The sequence below is a fragment of the Mauremys mutica genome, chromosome 1 (assembly GCF_020497125.1).
Source record: "Mauremys mutica isolate MM-2020 ecotype Southern chromosome 1, ASM2049712v1, whole genome shotgun sequence".
Lineage (NCBI taxonomy): Eukaryota > Metazoa > Chordata > Testudines > Geoemydidae > Mauremys > Mauremys mutica.
In genome coordinates, this window is record NC_059072.1 from 340,537,174 (window position 1) to 340,551,415 (window position 14,242).

General features: G+C 44.1%; 1 protein-coding gene across 1 annotated transcript in view; it reads left to right on the top strand.

Moving 5' to 3' along the window:
- GRM5 (glutamate metabotropic receptor 5) overlaps positions 1 to 14,242 on the top strand; it is a 488,230-nt gene that overhangs the window by 121,752 nt on the left and 352,236 nt on the right. The window contains exon 3 of the mRNA XM_045020200.1: positions 9,387 to 10,267. Coding sequence (XP_044876135.1) covers positions 9,589 to 10,267 — 679 coding nt within the window. The 5' untranslated portion in view covers positions 9,387 to 9,588. The remainder of the gene's footprint in view (positions 1 to 9,386; positions 10,268 to 14,242) is intronic.

Here is a 14,242-nt window from a genome sequence, read left to right on the forward strand (position 1 = left end):
GGGAAGCCGGGCCCGTTTGGGGGGACGGAAAAGGATAGACGGACACAGCAGCATTGGAAAGGAGTGTGGGGGAGCAGGGGGTCTGCGATGGGGTCCGCGGAGCCGCAGAGGTGCAGGGGATACTGACAGCGCCAAGGCGAGGGAGCGGAGGACGCCGATGAGAGCCGCGGAGTGAAGGCGGGGAAGCAGGTAACGTGTCTGCGGGGTGAGTAAAGGGAGGCGTGGGACGGAGGGCGCTGAGTAGCGGGGCTGCGGTACCAGGACACGCAGCAGGAGATGAAAGGCGGAAGGTCTCCAGCGCCGCTAGGGAGTGGGGCAGGTTTCAGGGGCCATGCGGGGAAGGGGGGGGGTGATACTGAAGGCAGTGGGGGGGGGGTGATACCTGTTCTCGGGAAAGGCGAGGGTGGGATAAAGGAGGGAGAAGAGGGGAACTGAGGAGACTGCAGCTGGCATCGGAGTTGGCAGCTCTGAATTCGCCCTTGGCCGGTGCATTGCTTCTCGCCTGGCTGTGTCTGGCGTTGTCACACTGGACTGCTGTGGCGTGGTATTGCCCCCATTTCACCGGGGAGGCCTTGTCTAACCCAGCGGCGTCCAATGGTGGGGTACCACCGCAGGAGGGAATCTGGTTGTAAAAATATGATGTTCTCCCCTCAAATAAGCATCAGGCGGAGCCAAGGGCGGTCTCGCTGCTTGGGCTCCTAGAGGGATCTGTGCCACTTGGTGGCACTAAAAAGTTGCGATGAAGACCATGCTAATCTCTCTGCATGTAAATTTCAACCTCCACCCCCATCCCGTGCCTCGTCCGCACACGCTGTAGGGTCTCAGGTGTGGGCTCCGTGTGATTAAACCTGAAAGAACGAGAAAGAAATTGACCAGAAACCAATCTCCACTCTGCAGCGGTCTTTGCAGGGGGGATGTAAAACTTTGTGGAGAAATAAGGTATCTGCCGGCCGAAACAATAGGGACAAATTCGTCTCTGGAGCTATTTCTGCGGAGAAAACACTGTGCGTACAGTGTGTGTGTGTGGGGGGGGGGGGGGGGGTGTCTATGTCTACATCTAAAGCTTAAGGTGCTACTTGCTCTCAGGAAGCAGGTTCTAGAGATACATGATTCATGGCTTTAGGTCATCCCCGGTATCATGCATGGCACCGAATTAGCCCTGTTGCCAGACCTGTAGGGAAGCGGGAGGGGGGAGATGGAATACATTGAGTGGGGAGCCTTTAAAACCTTCATACACCTGAAGCAACTTCCCTGCAGTGCGAAATGCAAAAGGACTTAGATCAGGGGGGAAGGATTAAAAAACCAATCTGTTATAAAACCAGAGACGCTGGGAGTCTGTATGTGGTGCTGGGGAGGGGATAGGAGGCTCTGTCCTGCTAGGTTTGGGCAGCGAGAGGTTCTGATGAGCAGAGCGCAAAGATCCAGCTGCTTTTTATCCAGAGAAACCACTGACGCCTCTTGCAAACGAGGCAGTGGCAATGCTGGATGAGCAGTGAGGGAGCAGCGTGTTGCATGGCACGAGGGGGAGGAAATACTCGGTCCTGAGTCTGTCTGGGATCGGGAGACAACAGGATGCGCTGGTAGCTGGAGGAGTGACAGTGCTAGCCAAGTGGGGCCAAAGGCGCTGCTGCCGGATGGTGACCTCTTCAAAGAGACCTGAGGATTATTCAGCCCCCCAAAAGGTCTGCGATAGGATTTGCTATCTACGGCCGTGTTAACAATTGCAGGGGGCACCTTGCCTGCGCGTCTTGACTATTGACACCCCATGGCAAGTGGCGAATGCTGCCACCCACAAGGTAATTCGGCCGGGGGGGCGGGGGGGAGGGATGGTGTGTGTGTATCGGTCCCCGTTGCAGCTAAAGGAATTCCGTATCCCGCAGGAGATCTCCCTCCCTTTCCCCCTATTGTTCCGTGTCCGGATCGCGTGGCTTGTAAGCAAGACAAGGCTGCACGTGAACGGGGTAGGAAGAGGAGCGGCGCCATGCAGCGTGCTTCGCCTGCACATGGCATGGCTGGACGGTCGGTATGTCTGCTTGGGAAGCCTCCGTAGTGACACGGCTCCGGGGCCAGCACAGGCTGTGGGGCTCTGCACGCTGGGACCAGCCAGTTAGTTACCTCGCGGCTTTGCAGGCGCGACCTTCCTCCACGATTAGGTGGAGGAGGCACCTCCCCATACCTGGCTTTTCCTAGCTTTAAATGACCTGGGTGCTCCGCTCGGCGGGGGAGGCTTTTCCTCCCTGGGCAGGAGGGGCGGTGCAGTGGAAAAGGCAAGGGACTTGCTCTCCAGAGAGAGAGCGGCGCGGTGCTCAGCCGAGCCCCAGCCTGCCTGTATGACCTTGGGACAAGTCACACAACCCGCTCTCAATTCCCCAGCGAATACATGGGGCTAGTAATACCGCCTGGTGTTACCAAAATCCACTGCTGATTGCGCTCCGCCCAGATACCACCGTGATGAGGCCAGATATGTAGAGAGATCTAGCTAGGTCCAATACAGAAATGGTTGTGTATAGGCGTATATTATAGCTGGCTACATCTGTAGGTAAGATTGCCCTGTACCTTATAAACCCCTGTTTATGTGTGTGTATAAATCAAAACCTGTAGCCCAATTTGGCAGAGTTGTTACCAATACAAGTCCCCCCTCCCCTCCCCTCCCATTTTCCCAGTCCTTAACTTGTCTCTTGAAATCCCCAGCTTGGTGCCTGGCAGCTGAGTATCTGACTCGGGAGGTGTCCAGCTGTTAGTAGCCTGTTAAGGACCACAGACAGCTCCTTCTAATGCTTGGGGAGAACTGACTGGATTGAGGATACCGCTCTTAGCAGCTGCTCCATGTAAAAGGGAAGGAAAATTTAAGTTTGACTATCAGGTGAAACTCCCCACTGGTGAGATCTATTAGCCCGTGGAATCACTTCTCCAAAGGGAAGTGGTGGAAACCCCCATCCCTTGAGATATTTAGGCTAGAAAAAGCACTTGAAACTACCCATCAGGGACCAATCCTGAAAAGAGAGTGGGGATGCACTAGGAAACCTAACAGGTCTCTTTTATCTTTGATTTTATTATTATATTGCAAAACATTCAATTGTAATTTACAATAGCACCTCACAGAGGAGAAACATATTCAGGTAGTAATGTCTGTGCGATGCGGATGGGGGTATTGTTATAGTTTTGTTTGGCTTTTATATTTTCAATGCTAAGCAATCACCCTTTGGATCCTCAATATGTGCTTTAGCCTCTTCTTTACTTATATATTTTGACATATAGCTGCTTACTTAGTAAAGTGGCAATATGGAAATACGCTTCATGCCCCCTTGTATAGTGATTTGCTATGATGCCTTCTGCAGTTATCACTTTCCCTTGCTTTCTGTTTATCACTTCTTCTGGGTCTGACGGTATTGTGAATAATCAAATCATTAAGCATAGTTGCAAACACACTGGAAATATTAGTTTCTGTGTCATTCAACATAATTAGGGTTTTGCTAATAACAGTAATACCTTGTGTATATATACTGTGGGGCCTTCTATAGATCATTGGCTGTTTTACTGGAATATTAGTTGCATATTAAAAAGTGTATCAAAGAATTAAAGAAATGCAGAATAGACAAAAGAGCTGTGTGGGACTGTGTTAGAGCAAAGAATACTAGAGGAGTCAGTATAATCCTTTATGATGGTACGATGTGTGTTTAGAAGTTTACTACATTGGTCCATTTTCCGATTTTATGGTCTTTACTCTACATTTTCAATTCATGTCCTAATATTTGTAAAGGGAACTACATAGTGGTTTTCATTTCCTGTCCCTTGGCGTACAGCAGTTTAGTCTATTCTTAAAGGGCACGATCCAAAGCCCATTGGAATTCACAGTCCAATTAGTTCAATGGCTGGCAACTCTGATTTTTGGTCCATTTTTTTTTAATTAAAGTTGAACGGCTTTTGAAATCTAAACGCAAAATAACCTGCTTATTATAGGCCAAGGTTTCAAAAGCAACTAGTGATTTTGAGTGCTTCAATTTTTAGATGCCCAACCTGAGACATCTAAGGAACCTGATTTCCTAGCGTGGGTGTTCAGCACTTTCTGCAAATCAGGCCCCATTAACGTGTCTCCAGTTCAGCACCCAAAATCACTTGGTCTCAGTGTGCAGGGATAGTCTTCAGCCAACAAAAAACAGGAGATCAGAGTTAAGTCTTATCATCCTTAAGTTTTACTCCTTACCCAAGTTTAAATGCTCTGCCTATATAGAGCAGAGCATAGACATCTTTATTCTGTATCCCTTATGCACCCCAAACTCTTTCTGATTTCAGTGGGAGATTTGCCTGTGTAAGAATTGCACAATTGGGCTTGTGGGCCAATACATCAGCGACTGTTTTCAGATGCTTTCAGTTCTCATGTGATGAAAATCCTGAACTTTGAGTTCCCCAGAATTTATTGGTTTAAATCAGATAGGCTTTAAATTAATTTAATTGCTTTAACAATTGGGTAGCAGTGAAGCAGTTATGCTTGGTGCATATGTATGCCTAGGAGTCATTTAATCTGCAGATACTCGCATGAGGAGTGTTTCTACATATTGAGTGAAATTTGTCATTACATACATGTCTTGATCCCGCTAGGTGCTACGCATTCTGGCCCCAATCCAGGAAAATTTAGGAAGGTACTCAATTGAATCAAAGGGATCCCTCCTGTTCTTAAAGTTGAGTATCTTCTTAGGTGCTTTGCTGGATTAGACCCAGAGCCTTCATCACCTTGCAGGATCAAGCCCATACACAGTAGATAGATTTTCTCTCATACATAACTTAGGCATTTAAAAATGTTAAAAAATTATTCAAAGGCACTTAAGACATTACGAACTAATAGGCATTGTTGTCCGTAAGGTTACAGGGCTGTAGAAAAACTGTCTAGGAGTAAAATGATTTTCTTGTTTTCCTAATGTAAAATGGACCAAATCAATTCTCCCGCCCCCCAAACAATTAATAAAAAAGTCCCTAACTGAGATTATACATGAGTAATGGTGAACTACAAACCCCATATTACAGGGGAGTATAACAGAAAAGCAGACAGGCTGTTAACTCTACCATCATTAGTGGGCTCTGCTATAAAGTGAGCTGTTTGTATAGGAAATGTTTTACATTGTAAAGACTCAAGCAAAGTTACTTTTGCTGGAGCATAAAGCAAAGGAAGTCAGAGATGCTCCACCATATAAACTCCCAACAATTCATGTTTTGAAGAAAGAGCAAATGTTCAAGACTCCCAGTGGCTTTTGAGGAATCAGGATTAAATTAATGGAAGTACAGTGCAAAGTCACTTTGTTGTTGTTGTTTTTTTCTCCACCAATTATAATTCCAGATAGTTTAGCATTTCAAGTTCAAGTAAATAATTTTAGAATGATGCAGTATTACACACAGAGTGCTGGAGATGTTAATTTACCGTGCTTTTAAGCTCTGTCCTTGGCACAAAACAGCTGGAATATTGCCCTGCAAGGATATCTGAGGACTCCTCCTGTCCTAGGATGTCATAGTGGCCACATGCCTGTCTCCCATCCTCTTTAGAGGGTTTGGGCAGGGTACATGCCAAAGGAGAAGGGAGGCAATACAGAGTGCTGTGTGCTCCATCAGATACACAGCTGGAGTAAATTGGGGTAGCACTATTAACTTCAATGTAGCAATACCAGTTTACACCAACTGAAGCGCTCATGCAAAATGTTTCTCATTCATGACAAGACAGCAGATGTTCTGTTTCCACCATATATTTTAGTGGCTGCAGATTCCAGTGCGCAGTATACACTATATACACTGTTATACTTAGGTCTGATAGCTTTTGCCTTTTAAAATATTTTCCTGGCCATATCCAAAAAACTGGCATACACCAGTAATCCCATCTTTCTTATGTTGGAATAAATCGGGAGTAACTCTCTTGAAGTCAGTGGTGTTGTACCAGTGTAAAACTAGTGGGCAAACAGATCCATACCCTAAGCGTTTTGTTTGTTGGATTGCATGTGCATCAGTGAAGGAGAATGAAAGTGCAGGTATATTAACAGCAGTTCCCAATCCTTTACTATGCACATGTTCTTCAAGAGTTCACTGTCTTCAAATCTGAACACTCTGATGGGTCCCCTGCTCGATTTTATATTAGAGATGTCTGCCAGGAAATGCCAGTGGGATGCTCAGCCCATTATATCTCCGCTCAACTATCTTTTAGCCAAGGAGAACCTTTTAGCCAAGTTGGGATGTTCACCATGCTGACCCTGATGACATCCCTCAGTGCCCTGCCTGCAAAGACAGATGATCTCTCTTTAACGCTGGTGTAAATTCTAAATAACTCCACTGGTGCACTTAATGATGCCAGTGTAAATTCCATGTAATTTCAGTGGCTGGTTTAAAGTCCATGGAAGACAGTGGGAGTCTCTCCATTGACTTTGGTGGGCTTTGGATCAGAATCCTAGCTATACCAGTGTAAATCCCAAGTGACTCTGCTGGCTCTCTTAGTGATGTGGGTAAATTCCCAAGTAAATTTATTCTGTCACTTAGCTAATTTGGTGCAAATGAAATAACTGTCAACGCTGATGTAACTAAGATCAGAATCTGGCTTTCTGGCTCTCAGGAGTGAGAGAGTTTGAGGGCTCTCAGAGTTGGCCTTTGGGCCCTATGGAGCCCTCAGCATGGGCCCCCCTTGATTTTGGTGAACTGGAAATGTAAAGGAGAACCTCAGCTTTTGTTTTCTAGCTGTCTACCTTGCAGAGATAATTTTGCAAACGAACACCAGTATAAATACAGGTGAACTGGGGTTGAGAGGAACAGATTGCTGGACTCTACTTTCTGCATTCTGAGGCCCGGGAAGGCGAACATTGCCAACCTGGCACCCCCTTCACGTGCATAGTATGCAAATTGAGTTGGTTACCTGAAGCTGTAAATGTAGAGAATTATGTCACTAACCTGCCCGGCTGCATTGGACTGGCCCTGGTGTGATAATGGTACACAGGAATTTGATACATTTGGTGGAGAATCATTGTTAAACAAGCTCATCCAAAAATACTCAGACTGGCTCTGTTTGCTGAGTACACAGCTACCCAGAGAGGCAGGAGGTGAGCAGCACTTTATAATTGCACTTCCAGCCTTGCTCTGAGCCAGGGCCAGAATTTGGCCGTTTAACAATAATGCTTTGCTACCCGAGGAACTGAACACAGTTTACAAACATCAGCTGATTTGAATAATGGGGCTTGCAGTGGAATAAAGGGGGAAATAGACATGTTAAACATTATAATAAGTTACATTAATTTATGGTGTAAGATTTTAATCTGTCCTGATAATTTACAAAAGTACCCTGGAGTGATCTGTCATCCATAAAACAGTTTACAGCTGATACTGAATTGTCTTCAGAGGCACACAATAAACAGTTGGAGGATCTAAGATAAGTAGTAGCAACATTCTGTAATTAAATTGAGACTAGTTAACCTGAATTGCATCACTTTTATTGCTTCACTGCAGAGGATTGTTATAGTGATATTCCAAGTCTTCACAGACTATGAAGCACTTGTTAAACTGATTTACAACAGTTTTGCAAGGTGTATTTCATTGCTAGCTCTTTCTATTAATACTGAAAATTACAAGGACTATTTCTTTTCAGTATTGTTTTATTATCACCCCTCTTTGAAGAAATTAATTTGCAGATGTTCAGCTAAACATTGCACAACTGTACTTCTGTGCAAATAGTTTTTTAGAATGCTTCTTTAAAACATGATGTGAAGATAAAATGTCCAAATAAAGTTGGTTATCCGTAGACACTAATGTCTTTTGTGTTGGACTATGTGTTTGTTGCTTTCAGCGTTATGAGCTTTAACTTCATTGTGGCACAGGCTTGAACTATATACCTGTGAGTGACAAGGTAGGAATTTGCTAGATTCTGATCTCCATTACACCAGCGTCAATACAATGCTAAGAGAAGGGGTTAGGAAGAGATGCGGTATAACTTCCTGCAGCAGAAATTTCTCACAGCTTCTTTTGAAATAGCTGGTATGGGCCATTGTCAGAGACAGGATACTGGACTGGACTCAACTTGGTCTGATCCACGATTGTTCCTAATTCCATTCACTTCAGTGGATGTGTATCGGTGTAACTGAGATTAGAATCTGGTCTAGAATTTACAATTAGCTCATTATTAATGGGGTTCAGTATGTGGTTTTCCTAACTGGCTCTGAGCCTTCAGAGCCACATGTGCTTCACTTTACAGGCTGTGAATAGTCCCATTGACACAAACAGGACAATACACAGTGCCTAAAATGTGCTACAGTCTTGGCTGGATCAGGGCATGTAAGAGACGTCTTTGAACAGAGATCAGCAATGTGCTAAGCACCTGCTCTGAGGTTCTGAGTGTTTTAAAGTCCCTGTGACTTCGCTATGCTGACCAGGATATGAAGTCTTTGATGACAAATGAAAAATAAGTACCAAAGCAACAATAAAAAAAAAATCAAATGCAGCTCTTTTCTAGTCTGCAGTGCAGAGTGCATAAAATGTTTTGTGCACTATTGTGTCTGCATTGCATGTACGCTATTGGTTTCCTATCGTGGGGATCTGTATAAACAGTTTATACTCCAAAGAGTTACACTTATCACTGGTGTAGGTGGGGTTAACCCTGCAGAAATCAGTGGCATGCACTTATTACACCTGGTGAATTTTACCTACAGATGCAAAACAAGCTAGTCTGATATTAGGACTAATTTACTACATCTATGACTAAATGCAGAGTAGTCAGTATTTAAAAATAATATGATATTAATTACAATTCGGTACTTAGTAGTTGCTAACAAAAGTGATTGTTTTCAAATCTGTCTGTCAATGGAAATCTATAGCCTTTTTTGAATCAGCTGAGTTTTGCGAAAGATTTGAAGAGCCAGATTCTGCTCCCATGTATATCAGTGTAGGTCCGGAGTGACTCCACTGATGGCAGTGGAGTTCCTTTGGATTTATACTAGTGGAATTGAGAGTGTAATATGGGCCAGAGTACATTACTGTGCATCCTATGTATATTCTGAATTACAATATTCAAATGTTCGAAAGGTTAAGGAGGAGATTTTCAAAGGCACAGATGAGAAGTAGGGCACATCAATGGGAATTAACTGCCGTTAATGGGACTTAACTGCCATTTGTGCCTTAGAAATTAGCTCCCCAAAGTGCTTTTTGTGTATCTCTTTTAAACAGTCTGGCTTCAGTAGAGCTCTGTTGATTTACACCAGCTGAGGACCTGACCCAGCATAATGAAATGGTAAAGCACAAAAAGCTTTTTTAGCTTGCAAGATAATGAAAAAAGTAAATGTGTGATGTGGTGTTATCACCATTGACAGCAGAGGGAATAGACATCCTTACAACTGATTTTAAAGCTATTTCCCGTATCTTTTTTTTTAAAGGTTATGAAGATTATGATCACATGTGCAGCTCTACCTAGCTGTTCCCTTGGAGACGATGGTGGTTCCCTAGAGAATAGGTGGAAATGCCTTGTTAACCATCAGCTTCCTGCTCTTTTTATCCAAAAGATTCTCTAACTACTTTTTAACAACTCTCCATTTTATTCCATCATGTTGTCTCTACCAGCTTAAACTATTTCCTAAGATGGTCCTTTTGCTGTTCCTTGCAATCCTGTTATCGAAGGAAGATGCCAGTGGGAACTTTGGGTTTTTGGTTTCTGCACAGTCCAATGAAAGAAGGGTGGTTGCACATATGCCTGGTGATATTATCATTGGAGCTTTGTTTTCTGTCCACCATCAGCCAACTGTTGACAAGGTCCATGAGAGAAAATGTGGAGAGGTAAGGGAGCAATATGGCATACAGAGAGTGGAAGCGATGCTTCATACCCTGGACAGAATTAATCTGGACCCAACACTGTTGCCAAATATAACACTAGGCTGTGAAATAAGGGACTCTTGTTGGCATTCTGCTGTGGCTCTGGAGCAAAGCATTGAGTTCATAAGGGACTCTCTTATTTCATCTGAAGAAGAAGAGGGGATAGTGCGCTGTGTCGATGGATCTTCAACATCTATCCGCTCCAAGAAACCCATTGTCGGCGTCATTGGACCTGGTTCTAGTTCAGTAGCGATCCAGGTCCAGAACTTGTTGCAGCTTTTCAATATACCTCAGATTGCTTATTCTGCCACGAGCATGGACCTAAGTGACAAAACTCTGTTCAAGTATTTCATGAGAGTCGTGCCATCTGATGCACAGCAAGCTCGAGCTATGGTGGACATTGTCAAACGCTATAACTGGACCTATGTTTCTGCTGTACATACTGAAGGCAAGTGTTCTGCTTTTTTCATCCAAGCATGATTCTGAATTGCAAGCAGTAGGTAGTTAATTACTAGATGATTATAGTGTTTTGTCTTTTTTCAACCTGTTAGTTCTGAATGGTGTGGATTACGTACTTTAGTTTAAATATTAATTTCATACACTTGATGTGTCTTGGTGACATTGGGCTGGTATTGATTGAACAGAAGGTTTGAAATCCAGAGTTTTACAGTGTGAAATGTGTTTTTCATATAATTTATCACTTACATAAAGTCCTTCAGGTGCCATTTAAAAATTGGCTGGGTAATTAGCTTAATGTAGCTACTACTCAATACAGCAGTTGGAATATTCATTATGTTTATGGTGGTGGCAACTGCTAAGGGAGCTAATTCTGGTCTTAGCAGTATGAGCTTCACTGGGGCATGGGAGAGCGGTGATAGTAGCTGAGCCACGTGCTCTTCATTAGCACTTGATGCCAGTATGAGTGTATGCATAAGAGACTTGGAGACCTGGCCAATGCTCTGAGTGACCACACCTCCTTAGGATCAAGGAGAACATTTTGCTAGGACCTCTCTCTAGTATTTAATGGACGACTAGGTCAATTTTTTGATCTATATCTGCTCCTCTGCTTTTGGGGATGGGTGGGAAGAGCCTTCTTGCACCTTTGTCACACTCCCATGTTCCATGCAGGTGTGTAACAGGCCAGAATTGTGCCCTACACGCATCTCCTTCCTTTAAGTTTCTTCCAAGATTAGAGATGTTACACTGTACTATGAAGTGCATGCGGTAAAAGCATGGGATAGGGAGGAGTGAAGGTAGACTCCAAATGAGAAAAAGAGCCTGATTTCCCCATGATTTACACTGGCTTATTACACTGGGGTAAGTGAGAGGAAAAGCAAGCCCAAACCACTATAAGCCCTGCTTTTACATGCCTGAGCAACACCAGAGAGTGGGAGTGCTGGGGCAGTACTGGTCACACAGTGCTTGCAGCGTGGGGTAGAGTAAATGTATAGGAGTGAGCATGCCGTCCAAAAGAACAGTATATTTCTTTGCCCAGCAAGTGTTGAACACCTCTGCAGATGTGCTATTTGCTTTATCACAACCGTTGGTCAACAGCTCTTCCCCTCTCTCCCTGTCCCCCACACATACTGTGGATCTGGTGCTTCGATGGGCACTTTACCCATCTTTTGTGGGTAATGTTGACCTGATGCATGAGTGTGGTGACCTCCTCTACTCTGGTTGATACCTACAACACATCATATAGGACTTAGACCTAAGTATTAAAAGACCATTAACTCTAGTGAATGTAAACTGTTTTAGAATTTATATGCAGATTTTTAAAAGCAATTTTTCCATCCTGATCATGAGGGCTGATGAGTAATTGCAGTCTTATTCAGATATGTATGCATGAATACATTAGCAGTTTAATGTAACAGCGTACAAATCACACCGCGTCATATCATGCGCTGAAGCTGCTATGGGCCATATGACCTCCATGTCGGAACTTCCCATCACAAAATGTGTGTGAATATCCGCTTGGGAGCATGATTTAAAAAAGGAGGAGGAGATAAGTGATATATTAGTGTTGCATATTATCATGTGATGTCACTTTTTTAACTCTTCCAACTTCTGCACAAGCAACGCCCCCGTTTTAAGGTCACGCATCCAACACAAGCAGAATTGAGCTTGTGTCGATGTCTGTCTCCACACGTCATAGACACACAACATGGACCAGACAGTAACATGCATCCCCTGATAATCTTACCACAGAAGGCGGGTACATAGCGGTGGTTGAATGTTGGGAAGGAGGGGCATGGGGACACTGGAATTGAAGCTAGAGATCGCTGCTGTGTATGAGACAAGAGGGGTGGATGGGTTTAGGGATGGGAAGAAGGGACCCAACAACCACCAAATGTGTAATTAGTAAGATGTTTGCTTATCACCATCCTGAACACATGGAATAGATGGTGGTCTTTAAACCAAAGCCTTGGATAGGGTGTGGTGTGGAGCATCACTGGAGAGATGCCCAGTCTCTCCCAAAGTGCTGTTCTTTGCACAGATAAGGGAATGCAGTTTGTGTGGAGCAAGAAGCGTCCCTGTCCACTTTTCGGTGTCCTGGTATTGCAAGCAGCCCCAAGAAAGGTTGTGGGGAAGCTTCTTGCTTGTCTTTCCATCCCTGCCTGGCCACACAGAGGCTGCTCACCATCTGGGCCTTTTTGCAAATTGCATCTGTGTCTGTTTTTGTCTTTTCAGGTGGTATCCTCTTTGGGGCAGGGATTGTCTTCCTCTGTGTTGGAAAATGTCTTGTGCCCTTTGAATGCTACCGCCACCTGAAATAAAAAATAATAATTAACCTCCCCTCCCCCCCAAAAAAGTGTAACCGCCGATGGAGAGCTGGATTTCCAGATGTTTCAAATGAATGCTGTGCTTTATCTTATGATCAATCTCTAGTAAACAAGAATCCACAAGCATAGAAGGAAACATCAAAGACTTTTCTTTGCTTAGTCTGGAAAGAATTGTTAGAACCTAAGGGCAGATCCTCAACTGGTGAAATTCAGCAGAGCTTCATCTGTTTTACACCAGTTGAGGGTTAGATCTTCACTGGTCAAATGTATCGTTTGGTTAATTTTTGCCAAGCAGTTTGAAAGAAGCTAACATCTGAAGTACCGTGTTCCAATAGGGGTGTTTTACATGGAAGTAAAGATCTTGCCAAGTGGAAACCTCCAAGGCCTGATTACACCGTGTTTACACCAGAGTAGCTCCATTGATGTCATTGGAGGTACTCCTGATTTGCATTGGGAGTGGGTGAGAATAGAATCTGAGGCACACATTGGCATCCTACCATCTGATGTCACATGAAGACGATGAGCATGTCCTCTCTGTCTGAATAGCCTCAGAATTCCACAAATAAACATAAAACGCTAACAGCTTGCCTTTAAAATTGGCTATAGAAATAGGAATTCGTTCAGATGTGCTGGGCACTTTCCAAACACTTGCTGCTGTCCCAAAGAGGGGAAAAAAATAACAAAACACAGATGAAGGTTGGGGAAAAGGGATTCAACACACACATGCAAATAGATCCTGGTGACGATATTCATGTGCCTTGTTATTTTCCCTTCTAAAAATATGTCTAAACTATTCCCAACTACCCGCCCACCTAGTGATTTGTAGGTTTTATTTTTTAACTGTAGCTCATCCTAGCCTAGTTTCTATTTCTTTTTAAACCTCCTGACTCTTGCACATTTACCTATTGATTTATACCCATTATTATTATTATTTCAAATACGAGTAAAAATGCTAAAGCCCACTCTTATGCCTAACTGCTATCTTATCCATGATCCCCACGCATTAACCATTGAGATTGCAACTCCCAGCCCCTCCTTCAGGATCTTTCATAAGCCATTCCCCTCTGCCTATGTGTATATGCAGGGCACCGTGAGCCCTGACACACAATCTCTGACTTCCTGAGGGGGAATGTTTCCATCCTCAGGAGGCAGAGAGATCCTACACCTCATGGCTGCCCTTGGTAGAGGACCTGGACAGGGAGGAACCTGAAGGGAAAGTCCATCCTGGCTGATTAAAAGATTTTAAGGTTAGAAGGTACCACTAGTCTACCCTCTGCATAACACAGGCCATACAATTTCACCCAGTAATCCCTGCAGTGGAGGGAAAATATTATTACTCATTTTCTAGCCCTGCGCTGTACAAGCACACAGAGATTATCCCTTCCTCCAAGAATCTAAATAGACATAAGGTAGGAGGGGAAACAGAGAAGAGAAGTGAGTTTCTCAAGGTCAGTGGAAGAACTGGGTTTAGACCCAGGTCTCCTGAGCCCCAGCCTAGTTCCCTAGCTCTGACAATACAATTTATTTCCTTCCATAAACAGTGAAAGAGCGAATGTCAGGTAAATCGTCAGTGTTCACGTGCATCAAGAGTGATTGGCTAATCCTAATGGTGCTGGAATCAGATCTACATTGATTAGTGC